This window comes from Littorina saxatilis, linkage group LG14, assembly GCF_037325665.1.
Source record: "Littorina saxatilis isolate snail1 linkage group LG14, US_GU_Lsax_2.0, whole genome shotgun sequence".
Classification (NCBI taxonomy): Eukaryota; Metazoa; Mollusca; class Gastropoda; order Littorinimorpha; family Littorinidae; genus Littorina; species Littorina saxatilis.
Genome location: NC_090258.1, coordinates 11,089,300 through 11,112,438, shown reverse-complemented (window position 1 = coordinate 11,112,438; position 23,139 = coordinate 11,089,300). Strand labels below are relative to the sequence as shown.

Below are 23,139 nucleotides of genomic sequence, written 5' to 3'. Positions count from 1 at the left end.
TTCTCAAATCATTGTTGAGTTTGTTTAATATTAGCTTTATCATATCATTTGTACTTTCGGCCGTACCGTTTTCCACGTGTGCGGTTTGAAGACGGTAGGCCTACTGAATATTCGCGGAAAGACCATGACAGACGCACTACACAAAACAGTGGGTTTTTTTCAAAACAAACACAAAACAACGTGTTTCAAACAACGTGTTTCCCGAGTGACATCCCCCACGACGCGTTTTGGAAAACACTGCATGCTTTCGCATCGTGTTTTGGGTACTGGACGGGTCAACCTGACACTGACAGTTGCCCACTGCATGCATGTCAGCCGTATGTGTTCAAACTGACCCGCACACAGCGCGGTAGCTAGAACGGGTCAAGCTGACACTGACCAATATTTCTGTGAAAACAGGAAGCGTGCTAGCTGTAACGAAGATTTGATTACTTGATTAAACGAAGCAGCGAAATGATGGACTTATCAGACGACAGTTAGTTGAATATGATCTACTAAATGTTGTAGTAATTTAGTGCAAATTCGCTCGAACGAAACGTTCAGCAGCCATTTTGCCGGCATCGAAACATCCGACCACGCCTTCGCTATTTTTAGAAACTCTATATAACAGTTAACGATAGTAATATCACTTGCGCGCACCATGCCGCCGTTTTGCGAAATCCTCGTTATCTGTTATTCATAGTTTTAGCAATAGCGCGCACAAACGCGCTATTGATATAACTCTAAATAAGTTAACGATAGTTTCGAAACTCTATTTAACAGTTAACGATAGTTTCGAAACTCTATATAACAGTTAACGATAGTTTCAAAACCCTTTATAGCTGTTAACGATAGTAATATCAATTTGGCGCACCATAGAAAGACCTAAGCCTACAATCATAGAAAGACCTAAGCCTACAAGTACAGAAAAACTGACTTCCAGACACATTCGTAGTACAGATCTTTCGCTCCACTAAGAACGACACAGTATTCTTAGTCAGACAGAAGAAAGACCTGCAGGTACAGAAAAACAGACTACAAGACACATTCTTCGACTAATTTTTGCCCAGAATAACAATGTCACAGCCCCCCCCCCTTTCCCTCCTAGTATCAGTGTACGCGGTGTTGGTGTACACAGCAAGAGAGCACGTGCGGCACGACCTTTGGTGTTCTTATTACGGTGTTGATGCAACCCAGTTCCCGTCTCGACTTATCCCGTTTGGGGGCGAGAGGAGTCACACGTGGGTTGCACACCTCGCTCTCCATGTCTCTGATTTGTTTCTTGTTTCACCTTCTGCTCCTCTGTCTGCCTGTATGCATGTCTGTCTGTCTGTCTCTGTCTCTCTCTCTATCTTTCTCTCTCTGTTGTTTCATGCTCGGTTCTCCAAACTGTGTTTATTCAGCCTACGAATAGCATCAAGCAGTGTTTGCCGACATCCCTATCAGACTGAAGAGGCACAATGCAGAATCACAAGAACAGAAGTAGAAACAGAGAGTGGCGAACTCTAAGTGAAAATGTGTTCATCTCGTGAAAAATGCATGACAAATCGAGAAAGGTCGTTTGCCTGGTCGATGCAAAGAGATCTGAAGAAACTCATCAATAGCGCCTACCCCCCCCCCCCCCCCCAACCCACACACAGAACACATACACGTCGTTAAACTGTGTAAAAAAATAAGTGTTTGGGCATCTATTGACACATTGACGAATAGGGACTTTCGTTTCAATAGGCCTAGAGTTTAAATAAACGTTATTTCATTAATTACGATGCTTTAAAGACACTTTGAATTGCACCTATCATTATGAACATCATTGAGCCGACTGAAAGAAAGAGTTCCCAAAGGATACCAGAGTGCATAGAAACCGTAACGGAGACCTTCCTCGTCTCATCCAAGAAATATTTCATAACAGAGGTCCGACATTGTTCTCATATCAGCCTCATAGCACAAAGAGACCAAGGCATTCAGGAACAACAGTGATTCCGTACACACCTCGCCTACAGATGTCAGAGAAACTTGCTGTGGATATTCTTAGATATCCGTACCCCCTCCGGGCCCAAAGACAACGTCCTGGGTGCACACACAGAGCACAAACTGTGAACAAGGGTCAGAACTATAATACGCTAACACGAAACATCGCGAAGGTTTCCTACGTATGATAATCGCACCGGAGCCGCCAGAGACCAAAACCACGGAATATGTTTACTGATAGTGATACAAGCGAGCTTTTCACTCAAGCATAAGTAAAAACGCCAAAGAACCACGGTTATGCTGTTGAGAAATGGCAGCCCAACAAAACCATAGACAATATTCAACAAAACCATAGACAATATTCAACAAATCGACAAATAATCCATCACTGAGACAATTGAAATCCAACAAACAAAACAGAACAATCTAACAAACATGTACAAACACAAAGACTATCAAGACAAGAAAAGAAATGTGGAGGTTCCAAAAAATAGGACCATTAAAAAAGGAAGGAGAAAAAGTAAGGAAAAGTAGAAGAATCGAAAAGTACGAACAGATCAACACCTACCCACGCACACACACAATGACTCCTCCCTCATGCATATTCAACAAGCTATACATATTCATGGCTCTCACCTTGCCCTGCATAATCATCCGTATGGTGAGGATGGAGGGGGCTGTGTTGGTGGTGGGGGAGGTGCTGGCACTGTTGGAATTGACGGCGTCGCTGTGGATCATGTTGTTGTTGTTGTTGTTATTGTTGACCTTGGTCAGCTCGCTGCCCGCTACTGTGGTCGCCATGGTGATGTGGCGAGGGGGGTGTCGCGGTGGCGCAATGGATCCGTACTGAACTAGGGGAGGGCGTGGCTGCGGGCCGAACCAGCCACTACTGAAACACACACAACATTTCTGGGTCAATAATAGAGTAGGACCAAGAGACTGCAGGCGAGAAGATTACTGTCTTTCTTTATTTGGTGTTTAACGTCGTTTTCAACCGTTCAAGGTTATATCGCGACGGGGAAAGGGGGGGGGGGGGGGGGGAAGATGGGATAGAGCCACTTGTTAATTGTTTCTTGTTCACAAAAGCACTAATCAAAAAATTGCTCCAGGGGCTTGCAACGTAGTACAATATATGACCTTACTGGAAGAATGCAAGTTTCCAGTACAAAGGACTTAACATTTCTTACATACTGCTTGACTAAAATCTTTACAAACATGGACTATATTCTATACAAGAAACACTTAACAAGGGTAAAAGGAGAAACAGAATCTGTTAGTCGCCTCTTACGACATGCTGGGGAGCATCGGGTAAATTCTTCCCCCTAACCCGCGGGGGGAAACAAGATAACATTAACAATGAAAATTACAAACATCAAAATTGAAACACTGAAACACACACATTTTTTTCGGTCAATAATAGAATAGGAACAAGAGACTGCAGGTGACAAGAACAACAACAAGATAACAATGAACATCACAAACAACATTTTCTTTGTAAAGACGACAAACTAACATTTAGCAGTTTGAAATGTTGCAGTTTGAAACTAACTAACTTATTAAACACATATATATTAAAAACGAAACGCAGATACGAAAACTTTCTTTTGTCAAACAAATAGAAACACGCTGTGGTGTTAAGAATAGTACACATACAATACACATATTCTGAAACATGGACACAAAAAACCAGTTTCCAGTTTCAACAAGAACAAGAACAACAAGAACAACAATATATATACACATAAGCAAACTAAAATTTACGGCGGAAAGAAGACACAGAAACATAGTGGCAATATAGTCTCCAACATCACTCTCTGTTTCTCTCTCCCTCGATCTCTACTAGTCCTTTCTTCCTCATTCTAAGTCTGGCACATTCGATAGGTTTTGAAAAAACTAAATCTCTTACTTATACTGTCAACGTTATTCTATTGCTACCAGTTGAATATCTTTGTTACTATATGCTCTCTCTTTCTCCCTCTCTACTTTTTCTCCTTCCCTATCTCAACTCTTCACTCTCTCCCGATCTCACGCCTCTTCTACCTATTTTTCTCCCCCCCCCCCCCCCACCCCGACTCAACACTCCCCCTCTCTCCACATCTCACCCTTATCCAACCCCGTATGTCTAAGTGCCGTTTCTTTAATGGCTCTCTTTCAATAAACACACGTCCTTCTGGCAACACCCTTCCAGTTCCGTCATCTTCACACAGAATAGAAGAGCTTGGTAAAAGGTGAAGTGAGCGAGAGGGAGATAGAGAAGAAGCAGAAGAGGTTGGCCAAATGTTTTGTACGGGCAATAATAAGCTGCCTCAGCCCCCAGACCTGTCGAAACTGACAAACTCCACAACGCCAAACTGTCTACAAGATTATTATGGGCTTGAGACATACGAGAGCTGTCTATCTTTCTGCGTGAATGAGGGAGAGGGAGGGAGGGAGGGAGGGGGGGGGGGAGGGAGAGAGAGAGAGGGAAAGAGAGAGAGAAACCGGGTGGTGTTTCAGAGAGAGAGAGAGAAGAGAGAGAGAAAGAGAAGAGAGAGAGAGAAGAGAGAGAGAGAGAGAGAGAGAGAGAGAGAGAGAGCATTTCCATACACATGTATGTGTGTGTGTTCGTCAGCGAATGCATGTGATAATGCCACTGATATATTCATGCTTGAGTGAGAGCGCACGAGTTCAAAAATATCTATTTGCAATTCTCTCCTGGTCTTTACCCCCCCCCCCCCCTAACACACACACCCCAACTCCATACGTTTCTCTCCCTCCCTCTTCCGCCGTCCCATTCTCTTCATACACCCAGAAAAGAAAGTCATTTTACAGTCGCCCAAGACCAGCAGAGCTTGTCAATACGTCAGGAGAGCCAAAAAATCAATTACGTGAGTGAAAAAAGGAAACGGAAAAGAAACCCGCTGCTCTCCAAATGTTCCGCCTAATCTTTGTGTCAGACTGTCGCTAGGATTTCAGTCAACTTTTGATGCGACGCAAAGAACATCAGATTTTTGTGAGCGAGACTGAGGCAGCAATAAGAGTAGCAAATCCTCCCTTGTCGGAAATTCCTTGTTCAAAGGTGAACAATCGGTCAGCAGCAATTTGGGTTCTGTTTTTCCCTATTTCTGTCATTTGTGCGCGCGCATTCTTTCTCTCTGTCTGTCTCTATCTCTGTCTGTCTCTTTTGTTTTTAAATTCTCTGTCTTTGTCGCTCTCTCTCTCTCTCTCTCTCTCTCTCTCTCTCTCTCTCTCTCTCTCTCTCTATGTTTTCCTGTCTTTCTGTCTGCCTCTCAACGATTGAACTTCTTGTTTCCTCTCTCTCTCTCTCTCGTTCTCTCTCTTTCTCTCTCTCTCTCTCTCTTTTTCTTTGCCTCTCTCTCTCCCAAGCTTTCATTCTTTAGGTGGACAGACAACAAATATACACAGACTATTTGGGTGGCAAAAATACACAGCAACAGTCCTTAGAACAGCCCAAAACTTTTTTGATGATACATTCAACCTGCTAACTACATGTAAACCAGGTTAATTTGAGCACACACACACACACACACACACACACACACACACATAAAACCCATGCCACTTGATCCTCGATGTGGGAACAAACGATAGCCTACCGAGCCCTACATCAGTCCCCCCTCCACCCCCCCCCCCCTCCGCCCCCTCCCCTCCGCCCTAGTGGTAGAGACACCGGTGACAACGCGGAGAAAACTCAGGTCAGTATGGTGCGTGGTGCATGGAACTTCATTACAAATTCCACTCACAAGGTGACGCGAACCATACGATACGTGTCAGGTGCTGTTGATACCTGGGGGGCGTGGCGCACAAAACTGTTATGTGCAGCACGTGAGTACACGAGAGAGAGAGAGAGAGACAGGGAGAGAGAGAGAGAGAGAGAGAGAGAGAGAGAGGGAGAGGGAGAGAGAGAGAGAGGGAGAGAGAGAGAGAGAGAGAGAGAGAGGGGGGGTGAGAGAGAGAGGGAGAGGGAGAGAGAGAGAGAGAGAGAGAGAGAGAGAGAGGGAGAGAGAGAAAGTTTGTTTGTTTGTTTGTTTGCTTAACGCCCAGCCGACCACGAAGGGCCATATCAGGGCGGTAGAGAGAGAAAGAGAGGATTTGATTTTACCTCATCTTTCTGAACATTAATTTAGTTTTTTTTCTTTTAAAACTGATAGTCATTAATGCTAAGCAATCTCATACATCCGTCGCGATATAACCCTTCGTGGTTGAAAACGACGTTAAACACCAAATAAAGAAAGAAAGAAACCTCATACATTCATATCTATATAAAAAAAAAATCAATAATTCAAGCAACAAAGTCTTTTACAATTCACCCAATATAAACTATGTTCATCCATAAGATCGCAAAATATTACAGAACAGAAAAAACGTATACGCCAAAAGACAGAAAACATAGTACAAAGAACGAGCTGATCAAACACACCCACCTATATAACGGATACACCCACAGTTTGAACGGTGATCTATTCCAAACTCTGAGAAAAATACGACACAATCCGGACTGCTACGAAAACCTCAAAGGAACACACACATGCACGCAGCGAAGTGCTCTGCAAGCATCAAAACCCTAAAGGTTGTTGTCACGAGCGAGGAGAAATCCACCGAAAACGTCCGTACAATATCCAACAACTGGAACAAGAGTAAGGGCAAGTCGCACTTCTCGGCACTTTCTTTTTAGCTGTGGTTGGCGTTGGAATCCTCGTTGCAAAGTATTCAAAACCCAAAAGTTGTCGATAGGAACAATCCTCACAACATCCGGTGTCACCAACACGAGGAAAAGAAAGAACGATCCCAATTCTTCTTCAACAATTTCCTTGATCGGTTAACTTTCTTAATTCCTCATCAGGTTGGGTGTTCAAGGGACGTAACTACGTTCACAAGTCAAGGGACGTAATGGCCTGATGGGAAAAGCTATTATTCACACGTGGGACCTAATCGGCGTATCAGCTCTGATGGCGACGCTTGTATTGTTTCAAGTTTCAGGTCTTAGTCCCAGTACAAGTGTGCATGTAATCAGCGTCTGGGCCCCGCTGCACGAAGGACGTCTTCAGTTACGACCGATCTTTGTTGTGACGGATGTGATGAGTCTCAAGTTTCGGTGGAATCTTACTCAGGCCAAATGTGTGTGTGTGTGTGTGTTTCTTTCTTTATTTGGTGTTTAACGTCGTTTTCAACCACGAAGGTTATATCGCGACGGTGTGTGTGTGTGTGTGTGTGTGTGTGTGTGTGTGTGTGTGTGTGTGTGTGTGTGTGTGTGTGTGTATGTGTGTGTGTTTAATGTATTAACAATTAATCTTTGTCATACCATTGCATGATATGAGAGAAAAACAATAAATAATAATTAGTTTTAACGTCCTCTTAGAACCAATTGGCCTATCTTGGGACAGGTAGAGTTGATATGCTTTATGGGGGGACAGGACACTGGACAGACATGCAAACAGAGAACACATATGATCGTGTTATAGATCTGGAAGTCTGTTGTTGCGATATTTCAAAATGGGGATGGAAGTAAAGATTTTGTTGGGGTTGTTGCCATAGTGTACGCGAAATATAGTTGGAGTGGAGCGGTTTTGTAGGCTTATTTGCTTTTTATTTATGTAAAATATTTTTCAGACTTTTGGATAATGCCAAAATAATGTAATAAATAACTGGCTGAATAAGTAAATAAATACGTAACTAGAAACATATAAAAAAAAAATTATTAGCCAAATAAGAAAGTTAAATATAACTTGCTAAAATAATATATCAGAATGGGGAACTTAAGTTCATGTAGGAGGAGGGCGGTGTATGTGATTTAGCCTTGTTTGAATAGAGCTAGATATGAGAGAGAGAGAGAGGGGGGGGGGGGGGGTAGGGGGGATGAGAGAGAAAAAAGGGATCCTAGAGATCAAGAACGATCGTTAAAAATGCATTCCATCAGGAGTAGACAGAACGAAACAAACTTATACTAACGTCACTTCTCTGCCACAGACAAACAAACAAACGAACAATCAAACAATTTGGTTTTTTTAGGAGTTTAGGGTGGGGTACCTACGACGCGAATGTGTGGGAAACAGCTGAGACAAGAACGAACCAAACGGAACCCTTGTTTACAATCCACCCTCTACACCGTCTCAAGTAATTACAACTGGCACTTCTAAGCAGCAAATCTCCGACTTACAAGCCCAAAGACAAAAGCCATCCTTGTTCGTTACGACCGCTCCGAGAGAGCCAGTCCCATAAAACAATAGAGATAAAACCCTCGGCCGCTGATAGTGTATCGGAAAATGTCTGACTTATCTGGGGCCAAAGTTAACTGGACAAAAACCTGATCTGTGTCGACAACACATCTCCCTGTTCGCCGAGCAAGACAATCGAGAGATTACGTTCTCCACGAAGTCAAGGCTACGAGTACGAAGATTAAAGTTCACGTACGAGGCTTTGAAGAGATTGTGCCCATGTAGGATCAACAACGATCTAAAACGATTTATTTTTCTTTTGCCACTAACACACGGTGGTGGAACGAATTGTACTTACTCTGTTAAAAATCTAAATTTAATCAACAACGATCTCAAATTTCAATCATAAATCTTCGAAACCGTACCACGGTTTTTTTGTGTACAACATAACACCCATCATACTGTACGACACGAACTAACGTGACGGTGACCTCGTTCTCTCCCTTTAATACAACTGAGACACTTATCTCCCTTCACTTCTCCTCGTATCAAGTTACGGATTGGCTGCATAACGCTCAATGGCCGTCAAGAAGAGTTAGAGACAACACGGTTAATACTACATTTCAACAACTGGGGGCGAGTACAACCCGAAACAATGCATTTGTTAAAGTACACTTTATCTGTTATACAAAAGGACCACGCTGCAAAGCAGGAGAAAACATGTTTGGAACTTGCTGTGTTCTGTTGGGGGAGGGGGAAGGGGGGAGAGGGCAGAGAGTGAGAGGGGGAAGAGAAATATAGAGATAATTATGGAGTAAGAGAGAGAGAGAGAGAGAGAGAGAGAGAGAGAGAGAGAGAGAGAGAGAGAGAGAGAGAGAGAGAGAGAGAGAGAGAGAGAGAGAGAGAGAGAGAGAGAGAGAGAGAGAGAAAGAGAGAGAGAGAGAGAGAGACCCCAAAACTATTCTTCTTCGTTTTTTTGCTACTCCGTCGTTGCCTACAACTCCCACACTAATTTCGACTTTTTGACAAGTAGAGTCTAAAACACATTTCAGGTTTTTGTTAACTCACCATTAATTCATCGATACTCCCGTCGCGAGATATAGTTCAAGAAAACAGGCAAAAAACAACATACAAGCAGATTCCGCAGCAGCTGTGGACTGACTGCCATCACCCCCTCCTCACCAGCACTGTCCTCTTTCTGCCGGAATGAATTTTACTTTCATCTCAACAACTTCCTCAGAGAACTACCCAGAACTCTTCATTTCAGCGTTCCAATACCAATACATGTACAAGTAAACAGCTTCTTTTTTTCTCCCAGGCAGTACAACCTTTTCACTCCAGAGTGTCACAGCCTAAAAGGTATTTTCCGGAGCGATACATTATTCAGTGACAGTGGTGTGAGTAAACACAGCTCAGCACCAACACATCTTGTGGAAGTGATCTCCCAGTCTCTCTTACTACTCGGTCCGCTTGTCTTCGTGGCTGATTTAACATTCTAGAAGGGAAACACACACACACACACACACACACATACACACACACACACACACGCGCGCGCGCGCGCACACACACACACACACACACACACGAACATGAACAAGCGTTCCGAAGGTGAACAATTACAGTTGAACCCTCCTTGTAAGACCGGGATTTCTCTGATTATTGAGGCGTTCCACTGTGTAGTGAAGTCAACCCGAAGTAGTTTAGCGGTAAACAATCACTTCCAACCTTGCTACACACTGCCAAGAGAAGGGAGCTCCGTGACCTGGGTCGCTATCACCAACTATCGGAGGTGAAGAAAATGGAACGGTCAACAGTCTCAGGTGCAGCGGCATACTCACGGCTCATCAGCAGCCTGGCATCTCACCTGTTGTTACCTGCCATGCGTTGCTCAGACTCACAATAGCCCGCTCAGAGAAAAGTCGCTCTGGATTGGTCTATGCAACGGGCTCACAAGGAGGCAAATCGCTTCACGATGGCGACGAAGAAAGCACGATTGTTGCGAGATATGAAAAAAGTTGTACTTCTCAAACTAGTAGACGATTCGGTCAGTGAAATCGTCAGAGAGAATGTAGTTATGATAGGAAATTTAGCTGGGGTAGTCCCTGAACCTTGAAAAGCGGTGTCCAGATCCCTCGGGTCACGTCGAAAACCACGCCGAGAAGATCGAAACACGCTACACGGCATCGCAGTGTAAACACCGCCGCCATCTTGGATAACGCGGCGGGCGGTGGGCGAGCAAATAATATATATACCAAAGCCGCTCGCCGAGTGCTTCGCGAGCGCTTTCCTGCACTGCCCTAAGAAACGGATTTTTGTCATTCGCACTGCGAGCGACCCGTGGCGAACCGCTCTGGGCAACTCGTCTCTGCCTGACCTTCCTGCTGACCGAGGGCGAACCCATCGTCCGGGGCACACAAAATGAGCTACACGGACTACATACTGACCGAGCGGAACACCGGGGTGGGGGGATGGAAACTCCTCCGTCTGTCTAACCTGTCGTGCCAACCAAACGACGTTATGAAACGGCAAAGTTCTACGAACGTTTGCTCCTCAGAATTCCCAGATATTAATCAGCGATGCTTCGTTCAGCTATAGCATGGAAAACAACTTTATTTTTTGTTACTTATAAAAAAAAAAGTTATAAAAAAAAAAGTTTTCTTAAAGTACTATTAAGGATTGAAATCAGACAGAGCTTCTAAAATTATCAGGTGGATGGCGGCTCGAACAATGAAAGAATTTATATGAATTACAGTTTACGAAATTAAAGCTTCAAAAGAGAGAGAGAGAGAGAGAGAGAGAGAGAGAGAGAGAGAGAGAGAGAGAGAGAGAGAGAGAGAGAGAGAGAGAGAGAGAGAGAGAGAGAGAGAGAGAGAGAGAGAGAGAGATTCTCTGTGTGTTTAAAGGACGGCTGCTTTTTATCTGCGTTTTCTCCTTCGGTTTTATAACGGCCCATTGCCGCCCGGGTCTTCGATAGCTCTGGGATAATCTTTCCTAACGAGAAACTGAGATGAGTGCGTGTTTTACGACATGGCGTGAAAATGATTTAGAGAGACGATCGTAACAGGGGAAGTTTGCCACCTTTTTTTTCTTAAGTACACGAGAGAGAGAGAGAGAGAGAGAGAGAGAGAGAGAGAGAGAGAGAGAGAGAGAGAGAGAGAGAGAGAGAGAGAGAGAGAGAGAGAGAGAGAGAGCTTGTACATGGGCACTTTGTTGAAAGTTCCCTTACAATAGCAGTATTAAAAAAAATCCTCTTCCTCCCTCTTTCTTGAGTGGTGTGTGTGTGCGAGTGTGTTTGTGTGTGCGTGCGTGTGTTCGTGCACGCCTGTGTGTAATCGCGCGCGTTGGTGCATGCGTACGAGCTTGTGCGTATGAAAGACAGATCAAACGTCAAGGAGAATGGACACTGAAACAGTAAGCTGTAACTAGTTTTATGACAAAGAGATCATTAATTTTAGTGTCGTAGATCACAAGATAAAGAGTTATCGCTCTTACAAAAGCCGACCCCGATATCGATTACCTCCCTGTCCGCTCTCCAGACATTGAGTGGCTTGATTTTTTTGAGAGAAAGACAACAAAAAAAAAGATTAAAACTACTGGCCTAGTTCCGCACCTACGCAAAGGTCGTTACATACTTCAGATAAAAAAAAGGAGATCAAAACTAAGACAAAGGGAGGTAAATACTCAGACATCAAGGCAAAGAGAGCACAAGAGTTATTCAAAAATGTGTCTTGGTCACGGAGACAAGATTGGTTTGTTATTTTTAAACGTCCCTAAAACCGATATGGCTACCCGGGAACCATGCAAATTACGCAGACAAATGTCAACTCCCACTTGCTTATGCCTGTCAATCAAAGGACACTCGTGACCTAGCTGCAGCCAATCAGTCACCTCCTTCGCCTTATGAATACCATTGGTTGAAATATTCTGACACACATTCCCACACTATGAAACTTTCTGAACATTCGTTTTTACGGCTTCGCTTCATTGTGAGAGCGGACGTTGTATTGTAATCGGGGCCCTCCGAAGACGCTGTGAAAGATGGGTCTTCTTCTTCTTCTTCTTCTTCTACGTTCCCGGCCATACGTCTAGATGTCCAGTCCAGTGTTGAGTGCAAATCCCGCAGTCAGCCGCAGTGATGCCGCTGTCCCCCACAGCTTTTCGCGGAGCTCCACTTCACTCGGCCACAAGATGGGTCAAGACTGGTTGATGGTGTTGCTTATTGAGGTGTCTTCGTTTTTTGATCGATATACATGCATATGCATGAATGAGTCAAGTGAAAATTGGGTCTAAACGCACTTGCCGGATTATACTCGGAACTCCCCTGCCCCCCCCCCCCCCCCTTTCAATCCCCGCGTAAACGAAGTCGTCTTAAAAACACGGCCGAAAAAAAAGTTACGACGGTCTGGGAGACAACCTTCGAGGTTTTCCTGGCATCAGCGTGTCGATCAATAAGCCAATCAATATATATACCAATCAATGAGTCCACGAATAAATCAAACCTCCTGAAAACCCGCGTGCCATTTTGCTTACGTGATAAAGCAGGGTGTGGAAGACGGCAACTCCAAATCAGGCCAACAAGGGGAGGGGGAGACGACGGTGCAAAAAGACATTAGTGATAGGCCGTCACGTGACACCATAAATCACTTTTGTCCGACCCCCCACCCCTATTCCCCCGGCCCTGGGGACATCAGTCTTTCTTTGTTAATGGCTGCCACTGCCTTTCTTCTTGATTACCAGCGAGAGAGAGAGAGAGAGAGAGAGAGAGAGAGAGAGAGAGAGAGAGAGAGAGAGAGAGAGAGAGAGAGAGAGAGAGAGAGAGAGAGAGAGAGAATGGGGGGGGGGGGGGGGGTGTCAAGCTCTGACATGAAGAACGACCCAGCCATGCAATCTTTCTTCCAAGAAAATAGACTTGTCATTGAACAAAGACAAATTAACCCCTTTTTGGCCAGTCTCTATTCAGCACTCTGCTTTGGGTGCGTATCGTCGTTCCTCCTTCCACGCGCGAAGCGTAATCCTGTCGTAATTTCAAATCAATGTGTACAGATTGATAACTGTTGGTATGTTTAATACTCCACTGAAATGACCTAACATCATCTCAACAAATACAACCAAACAAGCAACACCCCTCCCCCCCCCCCCCCACAAACTTCATGCACACAAGAGCAGCTTACGTGCTCCCCCCACACCTTCCCCCTCACCTTCACCAATGATTGCGTGAAGCAAAATTCATCAGCTCTTTAGGTTTTCAAAAGAAGAACTTTTTTTTAACTTTCCTTCAAAAACATAACTTTCCTTCAAAAACAAGCCAGGAGAAAAAGAACAAGTCGCGTAAGGCGAAGTTACTACATTTAGTCAAGCTGTGGAACTCACTGAACGCACTTGTGCAAAACGGAGTGAAACTGACGAGCCTGTCCAGCGCGGTAGTGGTTTCGCTGTGCTGCATAGCACGGTTTTCTGTACCTCTCTTCGTTTTAACTTTCTGAGCGTGTTTTTAATCCAAACATATCATATATCTATATGTTTTTGGAATCAGGAACCGACAAGGAATAAGATGAAATTGTTTTTAAATCGATTTTGGACATTTAATTTTAATCATAATTTTTATATTTTTAATTTTCAGAGCTTGTTTTTAATCCAAATATGACATATTTATATGTTTTTGGAATCAGAAAATGATGAAGAATAAAATGAACTTTCTTTCTGTCTTTATTTGGTGTTTAACGTCGTTTTCAACCGTTCAAGGTTATATATATAGCGACGGATAAAATGAACGTAAATTTGGATCGTTTTATAAAAAAAACATTTTAATTACAATTTTCAGATTTTTAATGACCAAAGTCATTAATTAATTTTTAAGCCACCAAGCTGAAATGCAATACCGAAGTCCGGCCTTCGTCAAAGATTGCGTTACAAAAATGTCAATCAATTTGATTGAAAAATGAGGGTGTGACAGTGCCGCCTCAACTTTTACAAAAAGCCAGATATGACGTCATCAAAAGTATTTATCGAAAAAAACGAAAAAAAACCGTCTGGGGATATCATTCCCAGGAACTCTCATGTAAAATTTCATAAAGATCGGTCCAGTAGTTTGGTCTGAATCGCTCTACACACACACACACACACACACACACACACACACACACACACACACACACACACACACACAGAGACAAACAGACAGACAGACACACACACACACACACACACACACACACACACACACACACCATGACCCTCGTCTCGATTCCCCCTCTATGTTAAAACATTTAGTCAAAACTTGACTAAATGTAAAAAGAGAAACAGATACAATTTAGTTGCAAAAAAAAAAGAAACAAAAAAAAAAGTTGCAGGCAGGATCAAAGACCCCGTCATTATGGAGGTCTTCATGACAACACGCCGTTAGGTAAGAGCCCCGTAAGGATAACTGTATCCTTTTCCAACATTGGAGCGACAGCAGACGACAGATTGCGTGGACTCAAGTGCAAAAGCACAGGTGAGGAGATTTAACGTTGGAGAACTGCAGTGCACATTGTGATTATTATCCATTGCCTCATTTACGTGAACAAGTTGCAAATGAAAAACACACTTGAAATCAACGTCTTCCAAAGTTCAAGTTTAGCTGCTAATTTTAATTTGTTTTGAAATGATGTTACCTTAACTGCAGAAACAAAACCGAACACACAGACACAAGCAACCGAAAAGCCGATGTGTTTATATGCATGTGTGTGTGTATGTGTGTGTGTGTGTGGGGGGGTGAGAGAGAGAGAGAGAGAGAGAGAGAGAGAGAGAGAGAGAGAGAGAGAGAGAGAGAGAGAGAGAGAGAGAGAGAGAGAGACGTATTCAGAAAACAGAGAGAGTCAAGACTCAAAGAACAACTTCAGAAACACTAGCGAAACAAATTTCGACAAATTTCCCTTACCTCTCTCTCCATTCGCAACCGTCCCTCATCCGGTTTTTCCTCTCCCAACTCCATCAACCCCCCCCCCCCCTCTCCAATTTATCCCATAATACACCCAGTTCAATAATACCTCTCAGGATTACCAGTCTCTTTTTCTTCAATTCGGTCAGAAAAGGTAAATCTGATTTGGACGTCAAATTGAGCTGCTTTTCTGGTCAAAGAACGCAGGGCTCTGATCGATCGCGTTAAATGCAGTCTTCTTGTTGTTTTAACTACAGCATATTGCGCTCTGCAATGCAGCGGAGGGGTTTTGGGAGTGCAGGGGGGTAAATAGTTGAAGCAAATTAGGTAAAATCAGTCTGAGCAGTTTGTTTGCTGAAGAAATTCAGACAGGAAAAAAGCAAACAAAAACAAAGGCAGCTGGATTGTAACAAACAAACAAACAAAACCAAAGAAAGCAGAACAACATGAGGAAATCGATTTGGAACAGCTAAGAAAAAGCAAGAAAAAACATACGAGAAGAAAGATACACAAAGAAGACTGGCTTTCAAAATGCCGGAACAGAAGACACGAGCAAGTAAAAACAAAACTTGACTAAACATAAAAAGCACCGGAAGTTGATTAAAAGAAATTGTCCACCGGACGCACTTTTTTCTCTCTACAAAAACGCATTAAAACCATATTTCCCCTCTCTTCTATTTGACCATACTGCGAAACAAATTATCTATGTGTGCCTGTGTATCTCTTTCACTGCGCTAGTGGTAATGGTTGTGTGTGTGTGTGTGTGTATGTATGTGTGTATGTATGTGTGTGTTTGCGTGCCTGCCTCCCTCCCTCTGTCTGTCTGTGTCTCTGTCTGTCTGTCTCTCTCTCTTAGAGCGGGGTGACAGTGACAGTGCCAGCGGGCACGTGCTAATAGGCTAAGGTATCGACTGAAGTCAGCCATGTTAGAAGAAATCATCGTGCGGTTTACTGCACGCTGCACACAACCACAAAGTCAAGGATTGGATGTGACCTTTCGCCTAAGGTAATATGTGTGGGAAAAAAAAGAGAGAAAATGTTCATAGCAGAAAAATCAATCAATCAATCAATGAGTCTTATATCGCGCATATTCCGTGGGTACAGTTCTAGGCGCTCTGCAGTGATGCCGTGTGAGATGAAATTTTATACGGCCAGTAGATTGCAGCCATTTCGGCGCATATTTACCTTTCACGGCCTATTATTCCAAGTCACACGGGTATAGGTAGACAATTATTAACTGTGCCTAAGCAATTTTGCCAGGAAAGACCCTTTTGTCAATCGTGGGATCTTTAACGTGCACACCCAATGTAGTATACACGGGGGGAGGTTCGGACACCGAAGAGAGTCTGCACACAAAGTTGACTCTGTGAAATAAATTTCTGCCGAACCTGGGATCGAACTCACGCTGACAGCGGCCAACTGAATACAAATCCAGCGCGCTACCAACTGAGCTATATCCCCGCCCTTAATTGCATAACTGTTAACTTTCAGTTGCAACAACAGCCATTACCGCCTCCTTGACTTTGACCCCAACCCCCACCCCAGCCAGTTCAACAACCTTTATTCCCGGCATATCACTCTGATCGTACGCGTAGTCCCTAGGCTGGAAACGCTATCTTCCTCTTTTGTTCCCGGCATATCACTCTGATCGTGCGCGTAGTCCCTAGGCTGGAAACGCTATCTTCCTCTTTTGTTCCCGGCATATCACTCTGATCGTGCGCGTAGTCCCTAGGCTGGAAACGCTATCTTCCTCTTTTGTTCCCGGCATATCACTCTGATCGTGCGCGTAGTCCCTAGGCTGGAAACGCTATCTTCCTCTTTTGTTCCCGGCATATCACTCTGATCGTGCGCGTAGTCCCTAGGCTGGAAACGCTATCTTCCTCTTTTGTTCCCGGCATATCACTCTGATCGTGCGCGTAGTCCCTAGGCTGGAAACGCTATCTTCCTCGTTTGTTCCCGGCATATCACTCTGATCGTGCGCGTAGTCCCTAGGCTGGAAACGCTATCTTCCTCTTTTGTTCCCGGCATATCACTCTGATCGTGCGCGTAGTCCCTAGGCTGGAAACGCTATCTTCCTCTTTTGTTCCCGGCATATCACTCTGATCGTGCGCGTAGTCCCTAGGCTGGAAACGCTATCTTCCTCTTTTGTTCCCGGCATATCACTCTGATCGTGCGCGTAGTCCCTAGGCTGGAAACGCTATCTTCCTCTTCTGTACGCCCCTCTCCACCCCCACCCCCTTCTCGCCACTTTCTGCAGTGATTTAGCGAAGAGAATCGATGAAATCTCTCGGTATAAGCACCAATTAAAAGCCAAACTGCTACCGTTTGTTTTCCAGCGAAGCCCGCGAAATGTTGAGCGAAAAATCCGCCTTTGGACGGGCCAATCGGCCAATTACATTCAACCAATTACACCTAAAAAAAACCTTGCTCACCCACACCCTATTCTCCCTCCTCCCCCCCCATCTCGGGAGTCTTGTGATAAGCGATCAATCGCTAAACCTTTCTCTCACCATCCCCCACTACCATTAATCCTCGTCTTACGCAGCGCGGCGGGGGTAGAGATGATAAAGCTGGTCTAATGAAGGCTTCAGGACAGTATTTTCAGCTTTCATGAGTACTTCAAGTCATTTGTTTTTGGCTCGCGAAGGCTTCGCAAATGCTTTTAGGGTTGTCTAAAAACACAACTAACAGAATCGATCCCAAGGCTTTCAATCTCTTGTAATCCACGAGGAGATTTTTGGTGCAAAATCAGTGCCATTTATTCTGATTAGAAAAAAACAGCATCCCCCGTGTCAAACTTTTGCCAATAGCTTCATTGCTTTTTGTGTATTTATACAAATGTACGTTTCCCCTCGTTCACGTCACGCGCCAATTTTATGAACTATCGCGCGTTGATGTATGATATATGTTATATATTTTAGGGAGAAAAAAAAAACAACCACAAATGAACATTGCTCGATATTCTCTCGGGTGCCAGGAGGTTGGTTCCGTATAACGCTCGCTTACTCTTGCTTCACATGTCGATGCATTCAGAAAAAATAAACAAGTCGCGTAAGGCGAAAATACTCCATTTAGTCAAGCTGTGGAACTCACAGAATGAAACTGAACGCACTGCATTATTTAACAATGACCGTAGTCCGCCGCTCGTGCAAAACGCAGTGAAACTGGCGAGCCTGTTTAGCGCAGTAGTGGTTTCGCTGTGCTGCATAGCACGCTTTACTGCACCTCTCTTCGTTTGAACTTTCTGAGCGTGTTTTTAATCCAAACATATCATATCTATGTTTTTTTGAATCAGGAACCGACAAGGAATAAGATGGAATTGTTTTTAAACCGATTTCGGAAATTTAATTTTAATGGTAATTTTTATATTTTTTAATTTTCAGAGCTTGTTTTTAATCCGAATATAACATATTTATATGTTTTTGGAATCAGAAAATGATAAAGAATAAGATGAACGTCTGGGGATATAATACCCAGGAACTCTCATGTAAAATTTCATAAAGATCGGTCCAGTAGTTTACTCTGAATCGCTCTACACACAGACAGACAGACAGACAGACAGACAAACAGACACACACACACACACACATACACCACGACCCTTGTCTCGATTCCCCCTCTATGTTAAAACATTTAGTCAAAACTTGACTAAATGTAAAAAGGCAGAGTGCCTTTAACTTAATTAAATTTTAAACATACCATTGTGCCCACAGACCACCGAGGCTTTTCATTTTTGGTATGTGACCAAGTGGAGGAATGGTCTTATCCCATGTAAAAGCCTGATCAGATCTGAGACGGTTAACCGGAGTGTGCCAACCATGTAGGCCGAAAGTAGGAAGGTGTTGGCAACGAGGAAAAGATGAGAGACGAGTACTAGCTGCCAGGCTGTTGCTACGGTTGGATGATATAATGACGCTTGCCATGCAGGCGTGTTTTCCTCATGGACTCTCTCGCTCTGTTTTCTGAGAGCGGAAACACTCGGCGAATTGAACTGTAGAGTTTGTTTCTCGGCTCTGTCTCGTTTGCATGTATGATTCTCAGTATCTATTCGTCACAGACACGCCCACAGACAGACAGTCCAACATAAAAGACGAAAACACAGGTCGACAGACTCACGGAATTTAAGACAAACTAACCGACGTTACTCTTTTCTTCTTCCGGAGATGATTTTGTCGATTAGGGCTGTGGTGGGGGGGGGGGGGGGGGGGAGGGCTTGGAGAATATCAATGAAAGTAAACGCCTGAAGAACCGGTCAATTCATCTAAGAAACAAAAGCATTCGTTACAGTTTCCATCCGCAATCGTATACAACAACGTACGTACACCTTCAATATTAGCCCCACCTCAGTTGCTTTCCTCCCATATGCCAGTCCCCCCTCCACACCCCTCATACAACACACAGTCAGTATGTTCCAGAGTTAATTGGTAGCAGAACTCAGAACTCAGAACTCAGAACTCAGAACTCATTTAATTGTCATAAAAACACAGTAAAGGGTTTATCAGACACGAAGTGGATATTTGTAAAGACAAGAAGAAATATCGTCCATGGAGCAGTGATTACAACATTGTTATGTATCTGTAGTTATGTCATTATTGCGTATAATCATGCAGTTGTATACAAATTCAGCAAGTTGTTGCTGTATCGATACGTCTTGCATCGTCATCAGCTGACTCGGATTTCGAGCATTAACACGTGCATGTTCCATAAGCTGCAAGCGTAGATCATGAAATCTTGTACAACTATCCAGGAAATGGAGCTCGTCTTCAATTACGCCACACACGGTGCACTTTCTATCCTCTCTGGGTGTGTTTGTGTATCTCCCCCTTTCGATTTTTAAAGCAAGCAGTGTGTGGCGAGAGAGGCAGATAATGTTTACGCATGGCAGGCGTTTAGTGGGTCTAGCCTAACCATCTACCCTCCGTGGTCTATCACAGCTTGGGGTCTGGCCTCGAGGGCAACACGGCCACAGCCATCGTGAGTCTGACATCTGCTGTGCGCACTCTCTCCAAGATGTGCAGAATCAGAATCAGAATCAGAATTTATTGTCATTAAAGCACATAGCCTATTGACACATTCAAGATACATAAGTACAGGAAAAATAGCAATATAACATAACATACATGTAATACAAAACCAAGTGGAACAGGGTGAACAAAGAGGACCTGAAGATGAGCATAGGTTATTGAGGACAGTCGGAAGACGCATTGCATCTGCGTAGTTGAAAACAATCGTACACATATTTTGCCAATTGCCTTTGGATGTCGCTGTCAGTAAACAGAGAACTGACTCTTATTTCACCACTGCCGGTGGAAGTATTCGGTAATAACTGTTGCCTGAGATGAGCATACATTGTACATGAATCAAGGAAGTGAAGTTCATCCTCCACCACTCCACAGTTTCTGCATATTCTTTCCTCCCTTGGTGTTCCCGTGTATCTGCCCTTTTCGATTTCTAAGTCATGGGCACTTATACGTAGTTTGCTCATAGCCTGTCTGTGTTCTTGTGTTAGCAAAAGATAGGGTTGTAGAGAGTAGTCGTGTGACACTCCCTTGTAAAACTGTAGTTTAGAGGAGTTTCCTTCTTTTTTTGTCCTCCAGAGCCTGACAAATTGAGTTTCTACATGTTTTGTTAGCGCGTGTTTCAGTCTTGCCGGGTGTATTGTGCTTTGGTTTTGCCACACGTGTTTGAAGCCTGAGGAAGTCAGGAACTCGCGTACAAATAAGAGCCATTTATTTTCCTCTTTATGTTCTTGTGAGAGAAGGCTTGAGTAAGTTTGCCTAAGAAGCCCATGTTGGTCAGATTCCATGATGTGTAACCAAAATGATATGATCTGTCCCAATATTTTTGCGCTGATCGGAAATCTGCCCAATTCAGCCAGTACTGGGAGATTCATTGATTTTCTGTGTACTCCTAAAAGTTGCTTGCAGAATTTCATGTGTACGTTTTCATGCGGAAGGACAGTCGTTATACATTTTTCAAGGAGATTATTCTCAAGGTTCTGCGTGTCCTTTAAGTTTATATCTTTGCAGTAAGGGAGCCAAATTTCAGAGCCAAAGGTCAGAATAGGTGCAACTAATGTATCAAAGAGTTTCGCCATTACTGGGACACTTATGTTCTTTGTTCGTACTGCTCGTTTGAGCGAGTGCAGAGCTTTGCTCCCTTGTCGGGAGAGATGGTTCTGTGCCATTTTCATGTCTCCGCGTTTATTGAATATGATGCCGAGATATTTATAGTTGTCTGTAGTATTGATTATGGCATCGCCAATTTTGAAGAAGAGGGGGAGTATGGGTTCGTGCTTGGAGAAAACTATCACCTTTGTTTTTTCGCGATTAATTTGTAATCCCCATTTATTGCAGTATTCATGGAGGCTGTTGAGTTTGTCCTGTAATCCTTTCTTTGTAGTTGAGAGAATAACAATGTCATCAGCATACATTAGGCATGGCACCGGAACGAGTCCAGCCTCATCCACAGTTGGGGAGTCACAGTCTTTTAAGCTATCAACTATGTCATTAATAAAAATATTAAACAGTGTTGGGCTTAGGGTATTACCTTGGAGAACACCTTTTCTTACTGTGATTTCCTGCGATAGGCCGACTTCTGTCTTTGAGCATACGGTTGCATTATTATATACTGTTCAAAAAAAGAAACGCATAGTTGCTACTTGCCAAATTTGTTTTATTTTTCGAAAAAATTAACAGAAAATCCAATATTTAGATTATTTGTTTGAAATTTGGTATGGACACAGTTGAATGCACACACAGTTCATTTGCATCTTCAAATCAATCAGTCAATCAATACGATTGGGTGCCGAGGCTGTCAAGTCAGTAGGGGGTGTGACTACCTTGAGCAGCAACAACTGCCCGGCACCTTCTGGGCATGGACTGGATCAGATGCTGGATATCTTGCTGTGGGATGGTGTCCCACTCCTCCTGAAGTGCCTGCAAGAGATCGCGGTGATTTGCCGGCGCTTCTTCTCGCCTGCGCACACGTCTGTCCAATTCATCCCAGAGGTGTTCTATCGGGTTCATGTCTGGCGACATGGATGGCCAGGGAAGCACCTGGACATGGTGGTCGGTGAGGAACTGGGTGGTGAGTCGTGCTGTGTGCGGGCGAGCGTTGTCCTGCTGGAATATGGCATCCTGGTCAGCCAGAAGAGGAAGGGCGTGTGGGCGCAGAATTTCCCCCACGTATCGCTGGGCAGTTATGCGCCCTTAGACGTGCACCAGGGTGCTCCTTCCAGCGGTATTGATCGCCCCCCACACCATGACGCCTCCACCACCATGAACGGGTGCCTCATCCACACAGTTGGGCGCGTAACGTTCGTTTACTCTCCGGTAGACCCTCCTCCGACCATCATGTCGCTGGAGCAGGAAGTAGGACTCGTCGCTGAACCACTTGTGTCTCCAGTGATTCCGGACGGTCCAGCGAAGGTGCTGGTTGCCCCACTGCACTCGGTTCTGGCGATGGCGGCGGGTGAGGACAGCTCCTCTGTGAGGTCTGCGAGCTCTCAAACTAGCTTCATGCAGGCGGTTCCGCACGGTCTGGTCCGATAATCGGTGTGGCCCGGGGAGAGCCTGGACAGAAGATGAGGCCGACAGGAAACGATTCCGGAGGTGGCGGAGCCGTATGAAGCGGTCGTGAGCAGCAGTTGTCGCCCTTGGTCTTCCCGCTCGTGGCAAGTCAGCAACGGAGCCAGTGGCTTGAAACCTGACCCACAGTCTACTGATGGTGCTCTGGGACACGTGGAAGTGCCTGGCGATTGCACTTTGACTTTGGCCTGCTTGTAAACGACCCAATGCAATTTGGCGGTCTTCTCTGCTCAATCGGGCCATCTTTCGTCGCTGAATTGTCGTCTGATTTCTTTGTGGCGAACAATCCGCTTTTATGGGTTTTGGAAGACATGGTGAGAGCTCAATATTCACCGAGTTTCACGAGATTACACTGAAGCATGACGAGTGGTCATGCCAAATGAGCAATTTTGACATTGTAGCCACTGATAACGCATGCGTCACGTGCAGAGCTCACTTGTGGCAATGGACGAAAGGTCGACGACCAGATAAACATTTTCTGCAGTTTGGTGGATATCCTTGTAGCCATATAACTAAATTAACCAAA

General features: G+C 44.3%; 1 protein-coding gene across 11 annotated transcripts in view; it reads right to left on the bottom strand.

Annotated features, from left to right (window-relative positions):
• The window catches only part of LOC138947097 (poly(rC)-binding protein 3-like), a 121,009-nt gene that overhangs the window by 86,176 nt on the left and 11,694 nt on the right, over positions 1 to 23,139 (bottom strand). For 10 of the 11 annotated variants that reach the window (XR_011449547.1, XM_070318543.1, XM_070318541.1 and 7 more), the window contains exon 2: positions 2,584 to 2,836. Coding sequence is in view for 10 of the 11 variants with exons in the window: in XM_070318543.1 (XP_070174644.1) it covers positions 2,584 to 2,748 (165 nt within the window). In the remaining variant the exon portion in view is untranslated. Of the gene's footprint in view, positions 1 to 2,583; positions 2,837 to 6,371; positions 6,845 to 23,139 lie in introns of those variants that run through there. The other variant, XM_070318539.1, reaches the window with a different exon arrangement.